This window comes from Pyricularia oryzae, chromosome 5, assembly GCF_000002495.2.
Source record: "Pyricularia oryzae 70-15 chromosome 5, whole genome shotgun sequence".
Lineage (NCBI taxonomy): Eukaryota > Fungi > Ascomycota > Sordariomycetes > Magnaporthales > Pyriculariaceae > Pyricularia > Pyricularia oryzae.
Genome location: NC_017852.1, coordinates 3957254 through 3981224, shown reverse-complemented (window position 1 = coordinate 3981224; position 23971 = coordinate 3957254). Strand labels below are relative to the sequence as shown.

Sequence of the window (23971 nt, the reverse complement as noted above, 5' to 3'; positions counted from 1 at the left end):
CTCCGTTATAGAACCCAGCCTGGCCTGAGGTAAAGTACCCACTCCCTTCGCCCAACGGGGACTTTCTTTCGGCCGACCGGTGTTTTTTGCTACTGTCCGATCCGAATTCTCTCCATTATGTGCGACAAGGAACCAGGCAAGAATTCCCCGACTCGGAATGCACCTCGGCCTCAACAGCACACCCTGTCCCTTATTTAAATGGCAACAGGGGTGGTCTTCTCATTGCCCGGTCCACTGGGTCGGTCTTTTTGCTGTTTGTTGTTCGATGGCACTCAATCTTAATACTTCGTGACCCCTCGTCTCTCTTCTTTGCCCGGTGCACATCTGATCGTTCTCCTGGCCAGCCAACTTTGCTCCCAAAAGAAAGGATTGCCTATTTTGGCACCAGACAGCAACATCGCTCGCCCGGTTGTTGTTTTCTTTCTGGCAACCCGCGCGATAATTCCAATTTGGAGCTTGGCGGAGTTCGAGGTTTACCAGGACCACCCTCACCACTTTGCTTACTTATGCTTAAACTGTAAGCCTTGGCAATCAACTCTTTCTTGCCTCGCTCGGCCAAGTTAGTACCATTGGCATTGGAACAACGACAACAACGGCCAACATGGAACCTTCAGAAAAGCGCCTCGGGGACGCCCCCGAAGCTGTTGTAGCCTCTCAGACTCCTTCCAACCGCAGCCGCGGTGGCTCAGAATCCAGCAGTAAACAACAAAAGGATGATCTCACCAAGGCCGACTCCAAAGTGTTAAAACCAACCGCAGACGCCGTCGCCGATCCCGATGACATATACAAGCATCTGCCTCCGCATGTGGCCGAAATCCTCAAGCGCCAGGTCGACACGCCGTCCGTCAAGGTCGGCCTCGCGACCCTCTACCGCTATGCATCGCGTAACGATCTGATCATCCTGAGCATCTCGCTCATCTGCGCTGTCGCATCCGGTGCTGCGCTTCCCTTGATGACTGTTATCTTTGGTAACCTCCAGGGCAGTTTCCAGGACCGGTTCCTGGGCGTTACCTCCTACGACGAGTTCATGCAGACCATGACAAACTTGGTCTTGTACTTTGTCTACCTGGCCATCGGCGAGTTCATCACAAGCTACATCGCCACTGTGGGCACCATCTACACAGGTGAACGCATTAGCGCAAAGATCCGGGCGCACTACTTGGAAAGCTGCATGCGCCAGAACATTGGTTTTTTCGACAGTACGTGGGAATATCCCTCCCAAATCCATGACTTTTCTGTTATCCTCTGATCCGTATACTGACGTTTTATTTTTTACGTAGAACTGGGTGCTGGTGAGGTTACCACACGCATTACTGCCGACACCAACCTTGTTCAGGAGGGTATCTCGGAAAAGGTCGGCTTGACAATTGCGGCTGTGGCGACTTTTGTTTCTGCCTTTGTCATCGGTTTCGTCATGTACTGGAAGTTGACCCTGATCTTGACTTCGACCTTTTTCGCCCTCATTTTCGTCATGGGTGGTGGCTCCGCGTTTATCGTCAAGTTCAGCAAGCAAACTATCGACTCCTATGCCGAGGGTGGCAGCGTGGCTGAGGAGGTCATCAGCTCCGTCCGCAATGCCGTTGCCTTTGGTACCCAGGACCGCCTCGCGCGCCAGTACGACTCCCACCTGGTCAAGGCTGAGGGTACTGGATTCAAAGTCAAGGCCTCTATCGGCATAATGGTTGCAGGTATGATGTCAGTTTTGTACCTGAACTATGGTCTGGCCTTCTGGATGGGTAGCCGGTATCTGGTCGACGGCGTCATTCCTCTCTCTAAGGTCCTTACTGTCATGATGAGTGTCATGATTGGTGCCTTCAACATTGGCAACGTTGCGCCCAACGTCCAGGCCTTTACCACAGCTCTAGGTGCGGCCGCCAAGATTTACACCACCATTGACCGCCAGTCTGTCCTGGATCCCACTTCAGACGAAGGCGAGAAGATCGAGAACCTCAAGGGCACTATTTTTTTGGAAAACGTCAAGCACATCTACCCCTCGCGGCCCGAAGTCGTTGTCATGGAGGATGTGACCCTCGAGATCCCTGCTGGCAAGACAACTGCTTTGGTTGGAGCCTCGGGCAGTGGCAAGTCTACCATTATCGGCCTTGTTGAGCGTTTTTATCAACCCGTGGGAGGCAAGGTTTACCTGGACGGTAAAGACATTAGCACGTTGAACCTCCGCTGGTTGAGACAAAACATTTCGCTAGTATCCCAGGAGCCTATCCTGTTTAGCGTATCGATTTACGAGAACATTAAGCACGGTCTGATCGGCACCAAGCACGAAAACGCGGAACCCGAGGTCCAAAAGGAGCTAATCATCGAGGCTGCGAAGAAGGCCAACGCCCACGAGTTTATCAGCACCCTTCCCGAAGGCTACGACACCAACGTCGGCGAGCGGGGTTTCCTTATGTCTGGAGGCCAGAAGCAGCGTATCGCCATCGCCCGCGCCATCGTTTCTGACCCCAAGATTCTGCTCCTCGATGAAGCCACATCTGCTCTGGATACCCGCTCCGAAGGCGTGGTGCAAGCCGCTCTCGAGGTCGCCGCCGAGGGAAGGACAACCATCACGATCGCACACAGACTTTCTACCATCAAGGATGCGCACAACATTGTCGTCATGTCTGAGGGCCGTATCGTCGAACAGGGCAACCACAACGACTTGCTTGAGAAGCGTGGAGCATACTACAACCTCGTCACAGCTCAGGAGATTGCCAAAGTCACCGAGCTGAGTCCAGAGGAAGAGGAGGCCATCAACGAGAAGGAGGAGGTTCTGATCCGCAAGGCTACCAGCAACAAGGAGAGCGGCAGCTTCATCCCCGACCCCAACGACAAGCTGGCTACCAAGATGGAACGGACAAAATCGGCTTCGAGCGTCGCGCTTCAGGGCCGCTCCAAGGACGCCCCCAAGAAGTACACCCTGTGGACCAAGATCAAGCTTATTGCCTCGTTCAACGCGCCCGAGTGGAAGCTCATGGTTATTGGCCTACTCTTCTCTATTATCTGCGGTGGCGGTAACCCTACGCAGGCCGTCTTTTTTGCCAAGCTGATTACATCCATGTCGGTCCCCGTCAACGAGCAGACGATCCCTGGCATCCAAAGGGACGTTTCTTTCTGGTGTCTCATGTACCTTATGCTTGCCATTGTTCAGTTCATCGCCTTCTCGATCCAGGGCATTCTCTTTGCCAAGTGCTCGGAGCGTCTGATTCACCGTGTCAGAGACCGGGCCTTCCGCACGATGCTTCGCATGGACATTGGCGAGTTCGATAAGGAGGAGAACACTGCCGGAGCCTTGACGTCGTTCCTCTCGACCGAGGCCACGCACGTTGCCGGTATTAGCGGTGTCACACTCGGCACAATCCTCATGGTCATCACCACTCTGGTCAGCGCCTTCACGCTGAGTTTGGCTATTGGCTGGAAGTTGGCTCTTGTGTGTATCTCGACCGTCCCCGTCCTTTTGGCTTGTGGTTTCCTCAGGTTCTGGATGTTGGCACACTACCAGCGCCGCGCCAAGCGCGCCTACGACAACTCGGCCTCGTACGCATCCGAGGCTATCACCGCCATCCGAACCGTTGCCTCCCTGACTCGTGAAAACGACGTTCTTAAGCGTTACCAGAACTCTCTTGACGAGCAGGGGCGTGCATCGCTCCAGTCGGTCCTCAAGTCCTCCACCCTGTATGCCGCCTCGCAGTCGCTTACATTCCTGGTGATCGCCCTCGCATTCTGGTATGGTGGTAGCCTTCTGGGTCGTGGAGAGTACGGCATGTTCCAGTTCTTCCTCGTCTTCAGCGCCATCATCTTTGGTGCGCAGTCGGCGGGTACCATGTTTGCCTTCGCCCCTGACATGGGCAAGGCTGCACACGCTGCGGAGCTGCTCAAGACGCTGTTCGACCGCAAGCCGACCATTGACACCTGGAGCACCGACGGCGAGCGGATCGGCGAGGTCAATGGCACCATCGAATTCCGCGACGTCCACTTCAGATACCCGACCCGCCCTGAGCAGCCCGTGCTCAGGGGTTTGGACCTCACGGTGCTGCCCGGCCAGTACGTGGCGCTTGTGGGCGCCTCTGGATGCGGCAAGTCGACGACCATTGCGCTGCTGGAGCGCTTCTATGACCCTCTCGTTGGTGGCATCTACGTCGATGGACGCGAGATCAGCTCGCTCAACGTCAACGATTACCGCGCACGGATCGCGCTCGTGTCGCAGGAGCCGACGCTCTACAGCGGTACTATCAAGGACAACATTCTACTCGGCACCTCGGGTCAGGTCACGGACGAGGCGGTCGAGTATGCCTGCCGTGAGGCCAACATCTACGACTTCATCCTGAGTCTGCCCGAGGGCTTCAACACGGTCGTCGGTAGCAAGGGTGCGCTGCTGTCTGGTGGACAGAAGCAGAGAATTGCGATTGCGAGGGCGTTGATTCGCGATCCCAAGATTCTGTAAGTTTTCCTTGCCCTTGTTTCGACATGCAAAGTACAGTGACTAACAGTGAAACCTTAACAGGCTCCTCGATGAGGCAACCTCTGCCCTTGACAGCGAGAGTGAAAAGGTTGTCCAGGCGGCGCTGGACAAGGCCGCCAAGGGCCGGACCACCATCGCGGTCGCGCACCGTCTCAGCACAATCCAAAAGGCCGACGTCATCTATGTCTTTGACCAGGGCCGGATAGTCGAGCGGGGCACGCACTCGGAGCTCATGAAGAAGAACGGGAGGTACGCCGAGCTCGTGAACCTTCAGAGCTTGGAGAAGAGGTAGAGAGATCTGTCGGATTCTCTGTCTCGTTTATTTCAATCATTCATCTCATCCCAGCGGCTCCATCTATTCGTTTTTTACATGTCAATATCTCCTTGTATTTCACACATCCGCGCTCAGGTGTGGCGTTCTCTTCTTGTGTTTGATATTGCTAAAGATACCTCTATCGCTACATCTCTTAATGACTCTTTTATTATTTCTTGTTTCTATGGTTGTCTCCTTGTTTTCCCCAATCTCCACTTACTCGTTGCTGCCCAGAAGGAGCGCATGTGGTAACTTAGAGTATTCTATTTTTTTACGGCGTTCACGATAAACGTTTCATTTCCCTACTCTCTAGGGAATGTCAACAGGCAATTTACAAGATATAGAGAGCTACAACAGAATAGATCCAATGCTTGTGGCGCCAGAAGACAGCCTTTTCTTTCTCATGTTTCACAGTGATTTGACAATTGACAAGTGACGGCTGACAGTTGATTGATGTGCCAAGGATAATAGCCTGCAGAGTCCTTTTAAAAATAAACCAAAACACCCAAGAAAAAGGCAAAAAGATGGCAAGCATAATGTAAGGTCTGGCCAGGTCGGTCGGTTGGTTGCTGTCGGACAGGTGCCGGCATGGCAATTTTATGGGTTGAGTCAACTGCAGCGTACCGTATTTTTTTTTTTTTTTGCTGTGCACAGAAAACTGGTTGCCATGGAATTCTACTGTACTGTGCTGAAAGAATGCCAATCAGATTGATTGCGTGCTGGCTGACGATCCCTTCTAAGTTCAGTACTCCGTATATTGCGTGCAGTTATTTGTAGCTGACGACGTTCGAAATCCAGATCTAGAACCTACTCCATAGAATTCCTTGTCATGTCCTTTTTATTTTTATTTAACTTATTCCACTCTTTTTCTTTTTTACTTCTCGACAGCCAAGACAAGGGGCTTTATCCGTAGGTAGGGAATTCGAACGGGCGTGGCTTTTTGCGGTTCTCGCATCAACTACCTTTACTGGAACCGGTCCTCTTGCTGATCCTGTCGATCCGGTTCGTTCCCACCCTGGGGTAGATTTGCAGCACGGTTTTTGTCTTCGCAGATTAACATCAGGCCTCATAAATTTTACTTCCTTTTTCTCTTTCGTTGCCATGCCATTGCTTTTACTTTTTCGCTGATGTGAGATCAAAAGTTGTGATATACTTCTAATCAAAAGCTCCCTCGGGAACAGCGACCACATTTTCTTGGAGAGATCTTGGTGTTGATCTGACGTTTAACATCCTACCAACGGCACGGCGGATGAAAAAAAAAAAAAAAAAAAAAAGTACGACATAATATCACACTACCAAGATAACGTAAGCTTGGTTAAAGGTACGCTACATTAGGTACAGTAGACGGAAGGCATGGAAAGCCCAAGGTTGTGTGCTCTACGAGATTGGAGCTTGGGACTTTTCTAGGCAAACAAGCATGAGGGAAGGCGACAGGGGACCCAGGCCAAGTAATTTGGAAGCCACCTCCTTTTTCCTCCTCGCCCCCATGCTGTGCTACAATACTAGCAGGCGTGACAGTGGAAATCAAATTTCGGACATTTTTTATTTGTTCTTATCATCGACCGACCCATTTGACGGCCTCTATCCATTTTTACAATCTAATCAGGTTTACTGACGTATGGCGGCAGCTGGCGTCTTCTGTTAGCTGAGCTGAGCAGACCACACCCGTGCTTTTGGGCTTTTTGGGCTTGCCCGCTGGAGATACAGGAGAAGAAAAGAAGAAAAAAAAAAGAAACAAAAAAAGCGCCCGGGTACACGCGACGAAATGGGCACGTGTAACCGAAAGTGTAATATTCTGTCGTTGCAATTTGTACCTGCATACAGCGATTGAATCCGCGATTGAACAAGGCTGTCCTTGCATTTGAGTTAATTATTTCACAGGCTGTACGTACCTTTCTTTTTTGTTCTTCTCCCTTTCAACCAAGGAAAATCTTTAGCACAGGCTTTTAGCAACGGCCCAACGACAACCGGGAACCGGCCTCTTTGGCAGGTCTTTAGTGACTTTTAGCTCCCGAAAGCCCGCCCACGATACGGGAACGGGGTCTGGGTTTACTACATTGGCGCTTTTGTTCGTTTTTTTTTTTTTTTTTTTTGTGGTTCAGATATTCTAGCTGCAGTAGTACTGAAGTATCCCCTTTTGACCCGACCCAGTTGGGAGAACCATGGTTTGTGATGGGCAAAATGGCGCAAGTACAATCAATGGAGTTGTCCAACCGATGGCGGATGGAATCTTGAGGTGTCAGTATTGGTAATTGCAGGTTGTTGGATCCATGGAACAGTTTGCCGGCCAAGCGAATAGTGGTTGGATCTGGACTGTTGCAATATTGACTTTGAGATTCCATCCCATGCTACCTGACTACGGCAATTGCAAGGTCACGGCCAACTACCCTGGCTGGGGTTGCTGCCCGCCTGTTCATCCCGCCTTTTTTTGCTGTGATGGATGTTGCCGTTGCCGTACCTTGCGGTATGGCACCTTTAGGTAGATGAGATTGATTTGGTCCCAACCTCAGCTCAGCCTGCCCTGCCACCTGCATGGTCGCCAATTTGTCTAATTTCTCTCTGCAAATGCAGTCATTGTTTGTTTGCAAGTACAAGTAAGTACCGCAACAACCAACATTAATTTAGTTGTATACGTACTCTTGTAGACAAGTCGTAAAGCATTTTTGGGCTCTTTTACGCAATACATCGTCTATTCTCCACCACCTCCCGGCTAGCACGACCATACTCGGTCAAGTCTAGATGGGGTCCGCCTAGAATGCGACTTCGTAAACTCGTTCAGTAGAAAAAAAGGGTCAAGGCACAGGCAATTACAGTACCCAAGGAAAAAAGACTAGCAAAAGCCAAGGGCAACACGCGACAGGCATCTCCCAAGCTTGCCAAGTGCATCCCCGCTTGTCCCACTTCTTGGTTCCTGGCTGTGGCCGAGAACGAATGTCCACCACCAGGGACAGCTCTCCCCGTGGTTTCCACCCGCTTTTTCCTCGGGGTTCCTGGGCAATCATTGGGCCCTTTTGTTACTTCTCCTCCTTTCCCTGGGTCTTTTGCCGCCCAGGGTTCAACTCTTGCTTTCAATATCTCGCTTTATTAAATGCATGCTCACTCTCCATGGTTGCAGTGTGCCTGGGCCTCCTATTCGGCTTCGCTGGGCTGGAACGGGGTCAGTAAATAAACTGTTCATGCCTTGGTTTTTTTACTCTTAATCTTTTATTGGGTGAGGGGTGTCCATCACATAAACATCCCATCGCAACCCGTCCCGTCTTTACCTTACGCTGCCTGCGTTAACCTTACTGTATAATTTTATCCCCTCACACTCGTTTCTGAAGCGGCATTGCCGTCCATATTTACAACATTTTATAAGAACCTGGACTGGAATTTAACCGCGCCAACCGAATTCCGCTGTCTGTTTTGGATCTGCCTGGATTCTGTTGCTCAACTCTGCAATACCGCGTCCCGTGAATTCGGAACGCTTTCTTTACAGGCAGGAGAAAAGGCCGATCCGAGTTAAAAGTCGACTTGCTTCCGTTCCAAAGCGGGTGATCTGCAAGCATTTGGTATAATTCGGACAACACTTTCAAAGTCGGGTGACCAGCGGAACGGAACGACTATCAAGGAAACGGAGCAATATACGACATCTTGCATTTGTTCAATTTTCGACCGCTGTTCGAATATCGACTCCTGACTTGTTGGGAAGCCAACATTAAAAACGACAGCGACACAGAACTGTCTTTGAATCACCGCATCGTCATCTCCCCGATCTGGTGTCACAGAAAAGGGGACGATGTGTGACAGGAACCGTTCTTTGCAAGCCACAATTGTCTTATAATATTGGCTATTCAGTCCCAGGAGCAAAAAAAACCACTAACTATGTACAACACACAACCACTCGGCAGCCGCCGCGGCGCCCCTTGCGCGTCGAACCCGACAGCACGTCTCTTCCACAGGCCCAGGTTACAATGGGCAACGATCTTCACGATTGGCCTTTTGGGCTTTGGCTGCACAGTCGCGGCCGCAGCACCGCCACCAGCCGTCCCAGCCACGGCAGAAGCCGCGCCGACTCGGTTCATTACGGTTCCTGTCCCGACGCTGGCGGTGACAGATGAGTTGGTTCTCGACACGAGGCAGCCGGTCATGGTGGATGGGGAGTGGATTTTGGTGGCAGGAGAGGACGAAGCTGGTGAACTCCGGAGGCGGAGTCCTCAAAAAGATGCCGAGTCGGCCACCACTACCACATCATCGGCACCTACCCAGGCTACGAAGACTGTGAGCGTCTCTAGCAGTCCCCTGCCAAAACCCTACGACACGCTGTCGGCAGCAAACTTCACCACAGGGCCCAACGGGTCATGTGCAAAGTTCTACAACACCATGGTGAACCACGACAAGTTCAAGAACTGTTACCCATTCGCCACACTTCTCGAGGTAAATATCCCCTAGTTTGTCTTTCCATGTTGAGAGATTCACCTACTGACATGGTGCAAATAGGGTTCACAATCCTTCTTCGAGGCTCAAAAGTCACTCGTCGGCATAACGCAGACGCTGGACGCAGCATGCCGAGCAAACGCAAACGAGTGTGCCCCGTACCTCAACGACGTGGCCAAGTCGCTCATCAGCACGCAAAACTGCGGCCCCGACTACCAGCTCGACAACAGCATGGTCGTCTCGACCTACAACGCCCTGACGTCGTACCAGACCGTCTACAGCACCACGTGCCTGATCGACCCCAAGACGTCGAGCTACTGCTTCGCCAACGCCGTCACCAACGCGACCAACCCCAACAATGCCTACTTTTACTACCTGCCCCTCAACATGACCCTGCCCAGCACCCCGACGCTCAACTGCAACTGGTGCCTGCAGCAGACAATGGCCATCTACCAGGCCCAGTCGGCCAACCGCAAGCTGGCCGTCGCCTCGACCTACCTCCCCGCCGCAGAAATTGTCAACAAGGGCTGCGGGTCTGATTTCGTCAACGCCACGCTGCCAATTGCCATTCTGCAAAACTCAGTTGGCCGTCTCAGCCCTTCGTGGGTCCTCGGCTCGGTGGCGTTTGCGGCTGCCATCCAATGGCTTTTCTGAGCATGGACATTGGTGCTGACGGTTTGAAATGTTATCACGAGACACTTGACAACTTTTATTATTCTAATTTTTTATTGTTAATTCCTATTCAGCTGTACATAACTTTACTTCTGCATAGAGCGCCTCTGTTTATCATGGCGTTTGGATACCCTTTTGTTTTTGTTTGGTTTATTTGGGAGCGAAGTTCTTTTTCTTTCTACCTCGTATGTTATACACGAGGCTAGCCCCCCAGGTTCTTGGTATATAATGGTCCATGAAGCGCTGGACTGTATTTAAATTTTTGGATATATTGGGGACTTATAGGGAGAAAGAAAGGAGAGGAGAGAAAAGACACAGGCACCAAAGTGGCCTCGGACCATCCTGCTGAGACGAATAGTTTCAACCATTTCGGTTTATATGGAGAAAAGCCTAAGAATAGCTTTGAGTTACTCTCAATATGTGTGAGCTATGAATATGCTCCAAATACTTGGCAAAACGCGTAATTTTTCTATGCAGGTGATCCCAGGACATGCGAGGTCAAGATTGTCTTGGCATGTCTTTGAGTTGAGCGGAGGAGCAAACAGCGTTGAGTCAGTAGACTTGGACACGGATCCAGGGCAGAGAAATTTTGTGTCGACTTCACAGACAATGAGCTCGCCCTGTCGTTTCCACGGAAATATACCATTACGGAGAACGACAAACCCGAATGGAATCAAGCGCCGACTAGGCGCGGATACTAGCCGTTTCCGCGGGTTAGTATGCCATTTCACAGCTGCTCGAGATACGAAGCAGCTGCCGTTACTTCTTATCCCAGCAGCATTTATTTACAAGTTCAGCCATGTGTTCTCAAACCGGACGGCGTATAGGTGTCATATAATCATGTTGTGTTCGTATCATGTTCCGCATATCCCTACATTATTCCCTGCGATCCAATACCGCAACCCCGGGTAAACAAACGACCTCCTGGCAAGCTTTCCACTTCCCGTCCCCCATACATGTGTTGCTTCTTGTACAAAACGATGATCTCACGCATCGCTTGTTTGGGCGTTTAGGAGCGTTGCAACAAAACAGAAAGCAAGAGAACCAACAAGACAAAAGAGAACCTTCCAATCCAAACTATACGTGCCATGCAAATGTGCCAAATGCAACTAGAGACAGAGCCCGAGCCTTTCTCTGTCTCTCCTGAAACTCTGGGAAGTAAGGAACAAGGAAACCGAGGGGTATCTCAAGATGTTGTTGGTACAGGACAAAGGAACGAAAAAGTAAGCGAAAGAAGAGAAATTTGGCGTCCGCGGTGCCCAATGGCCGACGGGCCTTTGCAATCAATCTATTTCTTGTAAAGACCAAATCTCTTATTATTTGTGAGGAGGCAAACCGGAAAATCCTTTGACAATGGTACCAAACCGATCCAAGTTGTATCATGGGCCGGGGAGGGGTCGATTTTCGCAAGTTTGAACACCAATGAGGCCAAAAGACTCTGCAGACGTTTCGGTCCGGGTTGTAGACGTAATCAATTGGAAATGCGCTGTCATATCTTCTCACTCAGACGGGGTGGTTCCGATGCAACCGAGGCAACAAAGTCCGAGATGGCGTCAAAATACCCGTCCTCCAAGACGCTCGAGTTGTGGTCCCCGTTGGGTAATGGTTTCCATATCTTATTCGGGGCCGCAGAGAGCTCATATAGCTGGCGCATGTGCGATGGACTGTGTGATTCGTAACAAGAATTAGCATAAAAATCAAGGTGGTGGTTGAAATAGATATCGCTAGCAGGCCGCACTCACGGAACAATCTCATCCTGCTGTCCACTCAGAAACAGGATGGGCACCTTGGTGATGTTTGGTATCGCTACATCGGAAGGCCAAACCTGGTGGCAGAGGAAGGCAAAATACTTGGTCGGCGGGATGACAGAGGGGATGAGTTTGCGCATGCTGAGGAATGTGTTTTCCAGAATCAGACCAACAATATCCCCCGCAGCCTGGTTCTTGCTCACCAGCCGAATGGCCACGGAACCACCCAGGCTTTGCCCGTAAACCACCAGCCGGTGCTTCCTCGTCTCGGGACGATCCCTGAGGTAGTCCAGCCCGGTCTGAGCATCAATCATAAGCCCCGACTCGTCCGCAGTGCCGGTTGACAAGCCGTAGCCGCGGTACTCGAGCATGAAAACGTTGCAGCCCATAAGCTCCACCAAATGTCTTGCGATGGGTAGTCTATGGCCAATGTTGCCCGCATTGCCGTGGAACATGATAATGGTGACGTTCGAGTTGCGTCCGTTTCGAGAACCGCGGATGTAAAAGGCCGAAAGTTTCTCGCCGTCGGGCGTCGGGATCATGAGCTCTTCGAAATCTTTAATGTTGAATTGGCTGGGCCGTGAGACTTGGGTTCGAGAATTCGGCGGCATGTTGGAGGAGTATATCAAGGATCTGTGATGGCGAACCCCACGGCGGGGACTATATCAGTACTCTAGTGGGAAGGGCCAGTCTTCCATCATCACCTATCTCGGGTCTGGTTGTTTTGTTTTTGCTCACTTTTGCTTGAAATACAGCAGGGATGTCAGCACGGCGGCGACGCCCGTGGAGGCCATGGCCGGAAGCCGCATGTAGCCCGCTACGCTGGAGATGACCGACACGGTCTGCTCCAGGAAGCTCGTAGGTGGGGGCGAGGAGGAAGAGCTCGTCATGGTATGTATTTGTGCGTGAAGAGTCCACGAGTAAGGCGGCGAGCGTGCGGGCAAAAAGACCCTTGGGCGGAGAGGGAAGTATAAAACCGGGCGTCTTATGAGTAGGCGTTTGCTACCTAGATAAGGCAGGCATGCGCCTTGCCGAGATCCAAAAACCGCTGGGCAGGATGCTATCCCGTGTCGGGAAGCTGCTGCCGGAACACAGCAGAGTTGAGTCCCAGCAGGCCGGACAGGTGGTACTTTCGCTCGAAGCAAACACAGCAGACAAGACTCTCCTGCTGGCTCCCGCAAACCAGGTAGGCAGAAGTGACTGGCACTCTGACTTGGAGACGATGGACTGTGGAGGTTCAAATACAACCTAGGCCACAAAAAGTAGACCCACCAAAAATAGGTACCCGACTCGGCCGTTCGGTTTCTGTTTTTTTTCTCTCTCTCTTTTTCTTTTTTTCTTTTTTTCTTACAGTCTCTTTTTTTGCGATATTGAATGCAGCGGTCAAGGGCAGGAGGGTCCTACCAAATGGAGTACGTACAGTAATAGCAACTGCAATAGGGTCTGGCTTGTCTGAATCTGGGTCTGGCTGGGTCTTGCGTCTGGTTCAGGGATTGACGAGTGTCTCGTGCCTTGCGTTTGCGGCTGCCCGGAATGATGAAATGTGGTTGGAGTAGGACGTCGTCTGAACTCCTGTCGCCCCACTAGGGACTGACAAGCATGCGGGGCAATTGGAGGTCAACGCGATTCCCCGAATTTTGGACCAGAAGGCTGGCTGGCTGTTTGTTTGTTGGGGGCGAAGGCTGGCTGGTTGGCGACGGAGAAATAAAAACCACAGACTGCCCGCCCATTGAGCCTCGGTTGAAGATGTACCGTATGTCGTTGACAGGTTAGGACGGGGAACCCATTTCCATCTAAACATTGAGACTTGCATCTAATCGTCAAGAATCCCACAGGCTACAAAAAATGCAATGCATGTCGCGCACAGCTGTTTTTGTCATATTGTTGATAAGTGATACCCACTCTCTTTGCGACGCAGAGTAAATATTGGCGGGAACAACACCTCGAACAGGTAGTTGCCGAGGTTTTACTTTGCGTGAGCGAGCGAGCATAGCCTGCCTTATATCGTAACTATTTATTACCTACCAGCCGGGGGTCTGCAACCAACACTCGATGTGATTGCGAGCCGTGTGTTGTGTAAACAGTGAAATGTGTCAGGTGAGTGTTTGAAAATTGGAAAGACGCCGATCTGGTACAATCAACGGCAGCAACCCCAAAATTCGATCAACGTGTTTCTCATATACCAAGAGCACCTACAAGGATTGGTTCTGGGTCTAGATAGTAGTATTCTACGCTAAATTAATCACCGTGTCCTCGGTGCTGGCATCTGCCCATCCGGAACTGTGTGACACTATTTGTGCTCGATCAAACTAAGACAAAAACATACGTCAACTTCCCACCATGTTGGTAGCACGCAAAAGTAGCTTCAGGTGGCTAGCTGGATTGGGCGAAAGGCGTCTCTACCAGCGAGCCAGTCTCTACCAGCACTCGATTGTGTAACCACACAACCACACAACCACAGGACAATAGCGACCTGCTAACCTATCTAGGCTTTTGCGTTGCTGTCTACCTAGCAATGAAGCCTGTCAGCCCGGAAACCATTGAAGAGCGCAAACCAAAGAAAACACGAACCATTATGCGATCCGAGGAGGAGTTGTTCTCAGACACGACTAGCAGAGTAGTTGCATGGTGGCTTGCTTATTCCGATGCAACAAACTTGCAATTTCTACAGTGCAAATTCCATAGTCGGGACTCCAAAAGCCTCTGCATCCCGAGAGCAGACAGTACCTAGTTCTGCTGTAATTAGTATGCGAATCGCAATGGCTGAAGCATGACGTTTGTTTGAGTGCATCAATCATATCCCGGACGGAAGGGAATACATAGGTATCTCAGTGGAGCGGAGCATACGTGTGTAATTACTACGTATTCGGATTTGGAAAATAGATCTGCCTATATATAGACTCTGGCATGGTTATATGGCTTAATGCGATGGCCCGCCATAGTCGCTCCTAGGTAGGCAATCGCGGGACCTCTTTTGAAAGTAATCGAGATCCGTTAAATTCACTCAATTCAGGGCTGAGAGGAGGTCTCTCGCATGGCTGCATACTTTTGTCTGCCTACCGCGACAACCGCGCCCAACGCCGCATCCTGACGCCAAGTCTACTGACTACTGCTCAGCTCAAGAGGCACAGTTTCGTGGCGATGATCATCATCGCTCAAAGCGAATAGGGCCAATTCAATTCTCAACAGATGGAAGGGTGATGTATGGTTGGCCCCCGAAAAGAACCCCATCTCAAAGCCGGCGCTTAAGCCTCGCGCATCCAGACGCAGCCCAGGATGACGGGCATTCCGCCCCTGACGCATGCCTACATGAATTAGAGAACCTTGGATCTTTTTACGGAATGGCCTTGTATATCGAAAAAAGGGAACAAAGGTCTCTGACCACGGCCACTTCGGGAAGCCCGCGTTTTGATCTCCGGATGGTTGCCGAATTGGGTCTTAAAGACCTTGTCAACCCACCAGAGATTCCATTCCCATTCAGGCGGATCAGGTAAGGGTAGCCGGCCCAAGATGATTCTGAAACAGGATTAAGCCAAGAAAGGGGGTCCCAGAGAAGCTCGAGATAGAATGTCGAGCGACCGGCCTGAAGCAAACGTGTCAGATGTTTGTCCTTTACAGGTCTCGGTTCCTTTTTGACAGTGAAAAAGTGAAAAGTGAAAAAGTGAGAAAAAAAAAAAAGACCTGAACAATTTTTATTCCTCTAAAGCAAGACAACAATAGGTGTCCTGGCTGGCAAGATGAGGTACGAAGTAGTCAATGTTGTTAGCGTGAACCTCTCCTGCAGGTTCACGTCCACCCAACAACGCCAGGCTATGCAGGATGCAGGCAGTTAGACGCACACACATTAGGGTACAGGACTTCGTACATACAGTACATAAAGTAGGTAGCATAAACATAGCATAGAAAATAGAGGTCGACTGGCTGCGCTTAGTACGGGTCTGCATGTGGGATGATAGTCAGGGGTTGTTGCAAAGTAACCTCGCGAGGAAGGAAGCTTTGTTTGGGATGGAATGGAACGAAAATGGAGGCGCGCGCCAAACGCCAAGTACCAATGAGAGCAAATTGACTTTCTTTCCATGAACCAAGGGGCTGTTTCCACCCCGGGGAGTTTCCATATCGCCAAAGGTACGAAGTAACTTCGTACATGATCTGGGTTTCTCATACTACGTAAATTGAGACAGTCCATCGGTCGGCCAATCACGCACGCCGGCTTCGTGTCAGATGGCCCGCCTTGTTGCCAATAACGCGATCAGAAGAGCTCACTCGCCTAGTTTCCAGTCTCCATCCAGCTTTTTCTGCGCACTCTGCCACTTGCTCCTACTCTTGGTTCCCCCAAGATAAAGACTCGGCGCCGAAAAAAGAAATCTTCGAGCCGGATATGGTCGCGGGACGACTCGACAGCGGTCCGCGCCCGATTGAAGCAGCTGAAACGCGTCACATTTTTATTCTAGTCGTTGTCAATTGACTATTTTGTCACAATGTGGTAACCAATACTCTAGCGATCAGTGCATAACCCCCATTTCATAAGCTGAAAAAACACAAGCTGAAAAAAAAAGATGCATACCAGTCAATGTCAATTCTTTCCATTCCCTGCTGTCAATGATTGTGAGCCCCATATAATAAATTACTCGTTAGGCGGCTTTGCTTCCATTACTTGCATAAAAGAAGTCTAGTCTGGGGGCCCAGAAAATTTTTGTTCTTTTTTTGGGCATCCGCACAGCGGCCAGACCAGGGCGTTGTCCACTCAAGTTTTGTTGTGTACTGTGCCTAGGAAAAAGAGCGCCGACCCAACCCATCGCGCTACCCAAAATTTGCTATCCATCCTATCTGATTTTTTTTATCTTATTTTTTTTATTTGTTTGTTTATTTTCTCCCTGCACCCTTTCCACCCCATAATTTCTTCACATCAAAACTTGATCAGATCACAATAGATGAAGAGCTTGTCCGCTCATCCTACTGCATGCACTTTAATCGATAGACTCGCATCCGTCTCTCCGGCCTGTTCCTTTTGCGCACTTCCCACAGCCGAACCCCCAGGTCCGAAACCACAACCCCGGGCTTCCCTCTCAGTTACAGTAGACTAGGCCATATCTAGAGTTCCAAGTCTCTGCCTGGTCGTGTCGAACTCTCAGCATCCGTGCCATCTCTGCGCACAGCCCACCCACTTGGATACTTGAACCTTTCGACTACAAGAAAAGCCACCTTCGCTTACGAGCCAGCAAGCCAAGGTGCCCCTCAGTCTACAACTAGGATTGCTGTACTGCACTCTACTGGGTACTTGATATACAATCCCGATCGCCAATCGCAGCTTGTTCGACGGACGACGTTCCACGCCTGAATACAACAAGCAACTTCTTACCAGGAAGCTACCTTAGCTACCTTGACATAGCTTCTTTGCGCCAACCGCCGACCTCGATTTGCGCGCGCCGACGTAGGATTAAAAGTCTTTTTTGATCATCTGCGCAGGCTGCGATACCATTATCTACGATCTACCCGAAATTTTCGCCTCACTTTGTTTTTCCTTCTCCAAACAAACTTTGAAGCTGTTTGCCATCTTTTGCGACAGGCTCGTCCTAGACAAACAACGGCCCGCATTTTGGCAGCCCCGACATTGACACGCCAATCAAAAGCTCAAACCTTGCGACCTGACGTACCTACTGCGTGTCTTGTCTATCCTGACTAGGTACCGAGCAAAGCCAGCGCATCTGCAGTATCTACGGTACAGTTAATCGCCTTGCCCAAGATGGTTTCTTTCTCCTGTGAGGTAGGTTCATTCCAACTCTTCCGTCCAAAGCATACCTAGGAGCAAAGCGCATGAAAACAGACGCCGTTCTGTCAGGCACTTTGATTCCGATCCCGATCCGCCCTATCCTTGATGCCCAGCGCGCCTTGAGCGCCTCTGTTGCGTCCGTCGCGAGTTACCAACAAAGATCCCTGTGTCGAAGGCCACACGCATTTCCTCCTCTGCCCCTTGCCCCACACTCCCCATTCCCATATCCATCCATCCATCCATCCTTAGGTGCACACCCCCTCCCTTTGGCTCTCAGATGCCTGACATCACACTCCCATGGGCACACCACCACACGCTGATCGACTGCCCAACTTCTTTGCCTCAAACACCCCTCCCCTTTCCCGTCCGTCAATCCCATAATTAGGTCTTACCCTTCTGTTGCTCATTTGTCTTGTTATTGTGTCTGTTATACCATACCTCACGCTTGTAGCATGATCCAATATACCCATCATAGACCAAACCACGAGACACCCTCCCTCCTTCTCTACTTACCCAATCCATTTCCGCTTTGTCGTAAAAGGGACTCGCCCCTATCACCGTCTTTCTCTCGCCACCTCATCTAACAACCGTCTTGTCAACCACAATAGAACTGTGGTGATGTTTTGACGAAGAAGAAGCTCGATCCGCATCGATCACGCTGCCACGGCGCAACATTCACCTGCATCGATTGCATGACCTACTTTTACGGAACAGACTATCGCAGCCACACGGTAAGCATTGGAGTCGCGAGGTAACATCGAGTGTCACCATGTGCAGTGGGCTGACCGGTCAAAACAGAGCTGCATCTCTGAGGAACAAAAGTACCAAGGTGCTCTATACAAACCCAAACAACCAAAACGCAACCAGCAAAACAATCAATTCGAGAACGAGACGCCTGCGGCGCCCGAACCACCAAAAGACATGGCACACGTCGCTTATGTCGAGGACGCGCCCGAGGAGAACGACGACTATGAAGCCTTCAACGATGATGTGGATGATGTCAGGCCCAGGAGAGGACCTATGCCCGAGGCGCCAACGCCACCTTCAGCCATGGATGAACATCCCAACGTTTTCGACTTTCTTGTCGGGAACCCCACGCCCAAGGCATCGCATTCTGACCTCAGGGCTGAGGCCAACATCCAAGAGCCAGCCAGTGAAAGCACACAGCTGGTACGATTCAAGTACGATTCAGCTCCAGGCGTCGATGATAAGGAGAACGCAAAGGAAGGAGAGCTGGTCAAATTCGGGTCAATGGAAACCCCAGCCAACAAGGACAAGAAGAAGAGCAAGGACAAGAAGCGCAAGCGCCTGCACGTCGACACCCGTGATGCCATCATGACAGATGCCCCGCCTGTTCTCCACTCGGGTCTCACTGGTGGCCTCAAGGGTCTGATGCGTGGACCGTCCGTCTTCCCGCCCTCTCCCGGTGACTCAGCGGACGCTGCCGAGACGCCGGCCAGCCCGCTGAAGAAGTCACGCCACTCAAAGCATGGCAGGAACCGTGTGGAAAGCATCGGAAACAATCTGATCTCGATGTTGACGAGCAGCAAGCCTACCAAGACCAAGAAGCGTAAACATGGTTCTCCATCGGCCAAGAAGTCGTCCAAGCACAAGTCGGAGCACCGTAGAAGCTCATCCGACGGCGAAAAGCCTAAGAACCTTATCGAGTACAGGCCCGGATCCAAGGATAGCAGCAAGGACGGCGACGGCAAGACAATGGTCGTCTTCAACAAGTACCAGAGTCCTGCCGACCACCTTCTCAGTCTTGTCAACAAGGGCCCTGATAGCGAGCGTGGCCTGAGCATGAACAAGACTCTGAAGCGCTACCACCGTGAGCGCAGCGAGTCCGGATCCAGCCTCGGCAAGCTCATGGAGGAGAAGGAGCTCTGGCGATCTCTGCGCCTGCGCAAGAACGATCGTGGCGAAATCGTGCTCTTCTGCGTCTAAGTTGCCCGCTCGAAACAGGGACAGAGTCTTGAACCTTATTCTTATTCGGTCGTTCATGTTAATCAGCACAACAACACACTTGTACCAAACACACGGCGTTCATCGGAGTTTTTACAAAAGGTTAGCAAGTAGTCTCTTGCTTTCCGTATTTCTTCTTTTTTTTTGCTTGCCTTTTTTCCCCACAAAGGGGGGGCTTGGTCGGATCGGATTTTTTTTTTCTTCAAAGATACCAATCACTGCATTCGCATTTCGAGGGAAAGGGGGAGGAAGGGAACCCTGAATATGTCAAAAAGGGTATATTGGAACAGGAGTGGTTGCATAATTCTGTCGATGGGGTTTTTCTGAAGACAGTCGGACTTGGGGCGGATTTGGAATTTTTTTTTTTTTGGCTTCGCTAGTCGTGGCTAGGCGTGGCTTGGGGTGTTGCTGAGGGCTCAGCAAACTTTTTGTTCCCTTACGGCAATGTTCTGTCAGCTGGTCTGTAGCCGAGCTATATAGAGCTTTTGCATATGGTTAATGGGGGAAAACAAAAAATATGGTTTTTGATTTCGTCGCAGGACTACGTACTCATTTCGGCGCCAAGGCTTGTACCGTTGTTGCTCTGTCCACGTACCCATACGCCTTGCGGGCTGTCCCGGTCTACATGGATGTCGTCTGTACGAGCTATGGATGTCATTTTCGCCTGGCTGTCAGTACCGAGGGCCCTACATCCGAGCTGGATTATCGTCAGTTGTTGGTCTTGCATGTGCATATACTTTTGTGCTTCTTTTGTTCACTTCTCCCCCTATCTCCTGATTCCCCTCCGGCAATACTTTCCCGCACATATCCCTCCAAAGCATTGGCCATCGATCCAAGAGCGAGGCATGAAATAAGAAAACTCAAAAACAACTGTTGAGACGGACCGGAGGATATTAAAATAGTTCAGATGAGTTGGAGCCATTCGCCTTGTGGGGTGGCGGCTCGAGCACGTATTTCTTTTGGGAGGGAGGGAATAGGGAGAGAGAGGATGGTAAAAAGATTTTGGTCGGCACAGATCGGTAATACGTCCTCGTCATTTTTCGTCTGCTCTTTTTGCCCTTTTTGCTTGTTGGGATGGGAAAAAAACGAGTCAATGCCAGGGGGATTTTTCTCGAGAGGGGGGAATTCATCGTTAAACCAACCAACTTACCTATTTTACCTTACAACTACTCTTTTTTCCATTCCCTCCCATAATCTCAACACGTACCTACCTTATGCATTTGCATTATACTCCGTATTTTGTCGGAGGGGACGACATTGAGAAAGGAAGGCAGAACCGTCCCAGCCTGATAATTATTTCCCATGTGTTTTTAATAATAGGTGTCTTTCTTCTATTTCGGTTTCAAAAGGGGAAGATGACATCTACTTCACAAACCAGTACGGACGGGATGCTGACCCTGGATCCGGATGCTATAGAGCCTCCCGTCAAGGAAAAGGGAAAAGAAGTCTCGGATGTTTCTCAAACAACAGAGAAGGAAAAGACAACGGAGGGTACACTTGAAAACTGTAAAACAGCCACTGCAACACAAGACTGCATCACGCCCACTGCCACAACCACCATCAACAGCGACCCGGCAACAAACCTCATCACTGCCCCAGAGCTGCAGTCCTCCTCAACCCCACCGGACGTGTCAGACCGGAGAACGAAGCGGGCCACATGGGCGATCCTCTTCCTGTCCTTCTTCATTGCAGACGTCTCGGCGGGTCTGGGCCCGTTCTTGGGTGTTTTCCTGCAGGAGCACGGCTGGGGCCCGGGGCTTATTGGCACCGTATCGACGACGGGCGGCGTCGTGGCCATGTTATTGACAGCGCCGATGGGAGCACTGATTGACGCCACGACTTATAAGCGGTCGCTGGCTGCGGCGTCTACAATAATCTGCATGGGGGCCAATGTGCTGATATTTCTCTCCCCGTCCGCCACGGAGCTCGTGTTTGTTGCGCAAATCATTGTTGCCGCCGCCGGAGTGGCCTTGATGCCCGTCATGGTGGCGTTGACGCTCGGAGTGGCGCGCCAGAAGGGGTTTCACACCCTGAACGGCCGCGTACAGGCCGTGAATCACGCAGGTAACATGGCAGAGGCCGGTCTTGGAGCCATCCTAGGTTCCAGATTCGGGATGGGCGCCGTTTTCTACCTCTCATGGGCGTTTGGTCTCGTGACACTGGTGTCCATCGCCCTCATTCCGGCCGGCGCCGTGGATCACCAGGCGGCTAGGGGGTTGGAGAAAACCAACGCGGGAAGGGGTGGCCAGGCGGCCGCGACCGACCAGCAGGATCATCAGTCGCAGCCGCAGACGCACCCGCACCCGCAAGAGCTAGGAGAAGAGCACGCAAAGGCGTGGAAGATGCTGATTCAGTGCAAGGAGCTGCTCGTGCTAGGCGCGGCACTGCTGGCATTTCACCTGGGCAACGCAGCAGTGCTGCCGCTTTACGGGCAGGCCGTGGTGGCCGCGCACAAGGCAGAGCCGGCATCATTCACAGGCGTCACCGTGGTGGTGGCCCAGGGAACCATGGTGATCATGTCTCTTGCCGCGTCGCGGCTCGCCGTCCTCCATGGGGTTGGATACTGGCCCATCATTCTGGTGTCCTTTTGCTCGCTGCCGGTGCGCACCGTGCTAGCGGGCACCTTCATAGAGTCGTGGGGCGTGTGGCCCGTCCAGGTGCTGGATGGCATCGGGGCCGGGTTGCAGAGCGTCGCCACCCCAGGGAGCGTTGCGCAGGTGTTGAGTCACTCTGGGAGGGTGAACGTCGGACTGGGCGCCGTGATGACCTGTCAGGGGGTCGGGGCGTCGCTGTCCCCTGTGCTGGCTGGCTGGATTGCGCAAGAGAAGGGGTATAACATTTCCTTATATGTTATGGGTGTCTTCCCCATGGTGTCTATTGCGCTCTGGGTTGGATTTATAAAGATCCTGAGGAAGCCCAACTTGCAGTCGGAGCAAGAATCGGAGTAAAAGGATGGAGCTCTAGGTCGTACCAGGACGTGCAGCTGAATAATATGAGGCCAAGAGCGCAATGCAACGTCAACATATTAATTACTAGTTCAGTGTATAGTTTGCCGCCCTCACTAGATTCATGCAGCAATGGGTGCCCTTAGAGGTAGAATGTGCTGCACTAAAGCCTCTCGCCTGCAAAGAGGACATTCCGGCTTCTCGCGAACCCAATCGCCGATACATGACCAGCAGAAAACGTGACCGCACGGAGTTGCCGAGGGGTCTCGTAGTCCCTCCAGGCACAATGTACAACGCCTCTGCTGGTCTCCCTTGATCCAGCACATGACCTTGGGGTTGGCCAGGTCGTAGCGAGCCCCGCCTCGCGGCATGACGGGCGTGTGGGTTGCCCTGGATATGTCGATTGTGGCTGTAGGCCCTTGGTTTTGGTCGTCGCCTGGGAGCAGAATAAAGTTGTTCGCTGTATACGAATGCGCGTGGTCCAACGAGACCTCGACACCAAAGGTGTGCGGGTGGCGATGTGGCTCACGTAGAGCAAACCCATCTTCAGCGTCTGCCTCCAGGGTCGCCTCGTTCTCTTCATCCTGCTCGATACGGGGTTGGGATGAAGCTGAAGTATGGGCAGTAGCAGCGAGAAGAGAACGAGCATTGATGTAGGCCTGGACGGTGAATTGCACCACCAGCAGTACACCTAGAACCTCGTAGCCGGCACGGTTGTTTTGTGTTCCACCGGCGGTGATGTCTCGCGTGAAGACGTAACGCAGCCCGACGATGCGCTTCGCGAGACCGTAATACGCTCCACCAAAGTAAAAGGCCGCCAGTGCAGCGGCCTGCCAGGGACCACCGCTCGTCAGTGCCGGGAGATGCGCGAGGATGTAGCGCTCTATGTGGGCTTCGAGAGGCATTTTCGGCGGCTCGCCAGCTTTGCCTTTGTTGGAAGCTTGTGCTTTGCGACCAGCACGGGCTGCTAGGGTCTGCAGACGCGCTTCCAGACGGCGGCGTAGAGCTGCACGTATTGTGGGCATGAAGCGAGAGAACAGATGCGGAATGAGAATGCTTAGGGTAATGTAGGCAGCCCGTCGAGTGATGGAAGGGAGTCTAGGGCCCGGTATGCCTCGGCCATGGTTCCCGTCGTCGCTGCTGCTACGTTTGGGTCCTCCACTGAGGATTGACAAAGGTGCAGGCTCTGAGGCTTCTACTTGAACCAAGTCACAGTATTCCTCTCCTAGTGTCCGGTTGCCAATTAGAGTGGTCAAGGCTAGATAAACAAGTTCAGCCGTGGTGCGCGCATTTCCTGACCAAGCATGAGCAGATCTAGCACCCAGAAATCGACGATGCAAGTCGGTCAGTTGGTTGGTGAGCACGCCTGAAAAGTATGCATCTTTTTGGTGTGCGCGAATGATGTCGGGTGCTGCGGCGTACGGGTACGGCGATGCTATTGCCGATACTTTTTGCTTTTGTGAAGACATCTTTCGGCTGTCTTTTTTTATATGAATTGTTCTCCCTCTTGGTTGTCAATTCTCTCATTAGTGACTCTAAACAAGCAAAGTTTCTAGAATCAGGCAGAGCTGTTTATGGATTAAAAGGTGCAACAAGCCGAACAGGTTTGACTGGCACAGTCTGGATGTACCTGCCGCGGCCTCGTTCTGGTAGCTCCGAGGTCCAGCACCATGCACTGTCCCGTCC

At 51.6% G+C, this 23971-nt stretch overlaps 7 protein-coding genes across 7 annotated transcripts; 5 read left to right on the top strand and 2 right to left on the bottom strand.

Moving 5' to 3' along the window:
- The first annotated feature begins 66 nt into the window (after positions 1-66).
- Positions 67-5173, top strand: MGG_00141 (leptomycin B resistance protein pmd1). Its single transcript, XM_003718942.1, has 3 exons — positions 67-1199; positions 1281-4434; positions 4499-5173. Exons 1-3 carry the CDS (start codon positions 602-604, stop codon positions 4746-4748), a joined length of 4002 nt encoding a protein of 1333 aa, XP_003718990.1. The 5' UTR covers positions 67-601; the 3' UTR covers positions 4749-5173.
- A 2657-nt stretch (positions 5174-7830) lies between these two features.
- On the top strand, positions 7831-10333 carry MGG_11657 (uncharacterized protein). The gene is made up of 2 exons (XM_003718941.1): positions 7831-9185; positions 9249-10333. The coding sequence occupies exons 1-2, from the start codon at positions 8634-8636 to the stop codon at positions 9837-9839; spliced, it is 1143 nt and encodes a 380-aa protein (XP_003718989.1). The 5' UTR covers positions 7831-8633; the 3' UTR covers positions 9840-10333.
- A 221-nt stretch (positions 10334-10554) lies between these two features.
- On the bottom strand, positions 10555-13549 carry MGG_00142 (BEM46 family protein). Its single transcript, XM_003718940.1, has 3 exons — positions 12344-13549; positions 11600-12238; positions 10555-11521 (listed from the first exon to the last, which is right to left on the bottom strand). The coding sequence occupies exons 1-3, from the start codon at positions 12493-12495 to the stop codon at positions 11347-11349; spliced, it is 966 nt and encodes a 321-aa protein (XP_003718988.1). The 5' UTR covers positions 12496-13549; the 3' UTR covers positions 10555-11346.
- Positions 13550-14946: 1397 nt separating this feature from the next.
- Positions 14947-15438, top strand: MGG_17523 (uncharacterized protein; the record flags this gene model as incomplete). Its single annotated transcript, XM_003718939.1, has 2 exons — positions 14947-15095; positions 15312-15438. The coding sequence occupies 2 exons, from the start codon at positions 14947-14949 to the stop codon at positions 15436-15438; spliced, it is 276 nt and encodes a 91-aa protein (XP_003718987.1).
- A 2147-nt stretch (positions 15439-17585) lies between these two features.
- On the top strand, positions 17586-20035 carry MGG_00143 (uncharacterized protein). Its single transcript, XM_003718938.1, has 2 exons — positions 17586-18106; positions 18174-20035. The coding sequence occupies exons 1-2, from the start codon at positions 18068-18070 to the stop codon at positions 19320-19322; spliced, it is 1188 nt and encodes a 395-aa protein (XP_003718986.1). The 5' UTR covers positions 17586-18067; the 3' UTR covers positions 19323-20035.
- A 590-nt stretch (positions 20036-20625) lies between these two features.
- Positions 20626-23922, bottom strand: MGG_00145 (uncharacterized protein). The gene has a single exon (XM_003718936.1). The coding sequence runs from the start codon at positions 23752-23754 to the stop codon at positions 22408-22410; it is 1347 nt and encodes a 448-aa protein (XP_003718984.1). The 5' UTR covers positions 23755-23922; the 3' UTR covers positions 20626-22407.
- On the top strand, positions 20729-22288 carry MGG_00144 (MFS transporter; the record flags this gene model as incomplete). The annotated part of the gene is made up of 1 exon (XM_003718937.1): positions 20729-22288. One exon carries the CDS (start codon positions 20729-20731, stop codon positions 22286-22288), a length of 1560 nt encoding a protein of 519 aa, XP_003718985.1.
- Positions 23923-23971: the final 49 nt, after the last annotated feature.

What these genes read in the sequence shown, in the direction of transcription:
- MGG_00141 (XM_003718942.1), top strand. Translation starts at nt 602, where the DNA reads ATGGAACCTTCAGAAAAGCGCCTCGGGGACGCCCCCGAAGCTGTTGTA. An exon ending in GAACATTGGTTTTTTCGACA is followed by an intron (nt 1,200 to 1,280) that starts GTACGTGGGAAT and finishes TTTTTTACGTAG; the next exon opens with AACTGGGTGCTGGTGAGGTT. An exon ending in ATTCGCGATCCCAAGATTCT is followed by an intron (nt 4,435 to 4,498) that starts GTAAGTTTTCCT and finishes AAACCTTAACAG; the next exon opens with GCTCCTCGATGAGGCAACCT.
- MGG_00145 (XM_003718936.1), bottom strand. Translation starts at nt 23,754, where the DNA reads ATGTCTTCACAAAAGCAAAAAGTATCGGCAATAGCATCGCCGTACCCG.
- MGG_00143 (XM_003718938.1), top strand. Translation starts at nt 18,068, where the DNA reads ATGACCTACTTTTACGGAACAGACTATCGCAGCCACACG. An exon ending in CAGACTATCGCAGCCACACG is followed by an intron (nt 18,107 to 18,173) that starts GTAAGCATTGGA and finishes CGGTCAAAACAG; the next exon opens with AGCTGCATCTCTGAGGAACA.
- MGG_00142 (XM_003718940.1), bottom strand. Translation starts at nt 12,495, where the DNA reads ATGACGAGCTCTTCCTCCTCGCCCCCACCTACGAGCTTCCTGGAGCAG. An exon ending in CTGCTGTATTTCAAGCAAAA is followed by an intron (nt 12,239 to 12,343) that starts GTGAGCAAAAAC and finishes TCGCCATCACAG; the next exon opens with ATCCTTGATATACTCCTCCA. An exon ending in CAGCAGGATGAGATTGTTCC is followed by an intron (nt 11,522 to 11,599) that starts GTGAGTGCGGCC and finishes CGAATCACACAG; the next exon opens with TCCATCGCACATGCGCCAGC.
- MGG_11657 (XM_003718941.1), top strand. Translation starts at nt 8,634, where the DNA reads ATGTACAACACACAACCACTCGGCAGCCGCCGCGGCGCCCCTTGCGCG. An exon ending in CATTCGCCACACTTCTCGAG is followed by an intron (nt 9,186 to 9,248) that starts GTAAATATCCCC and finishes TGGTGCAAATAG; the next exon opens with GGTTCACAATCCTTCTTCGA.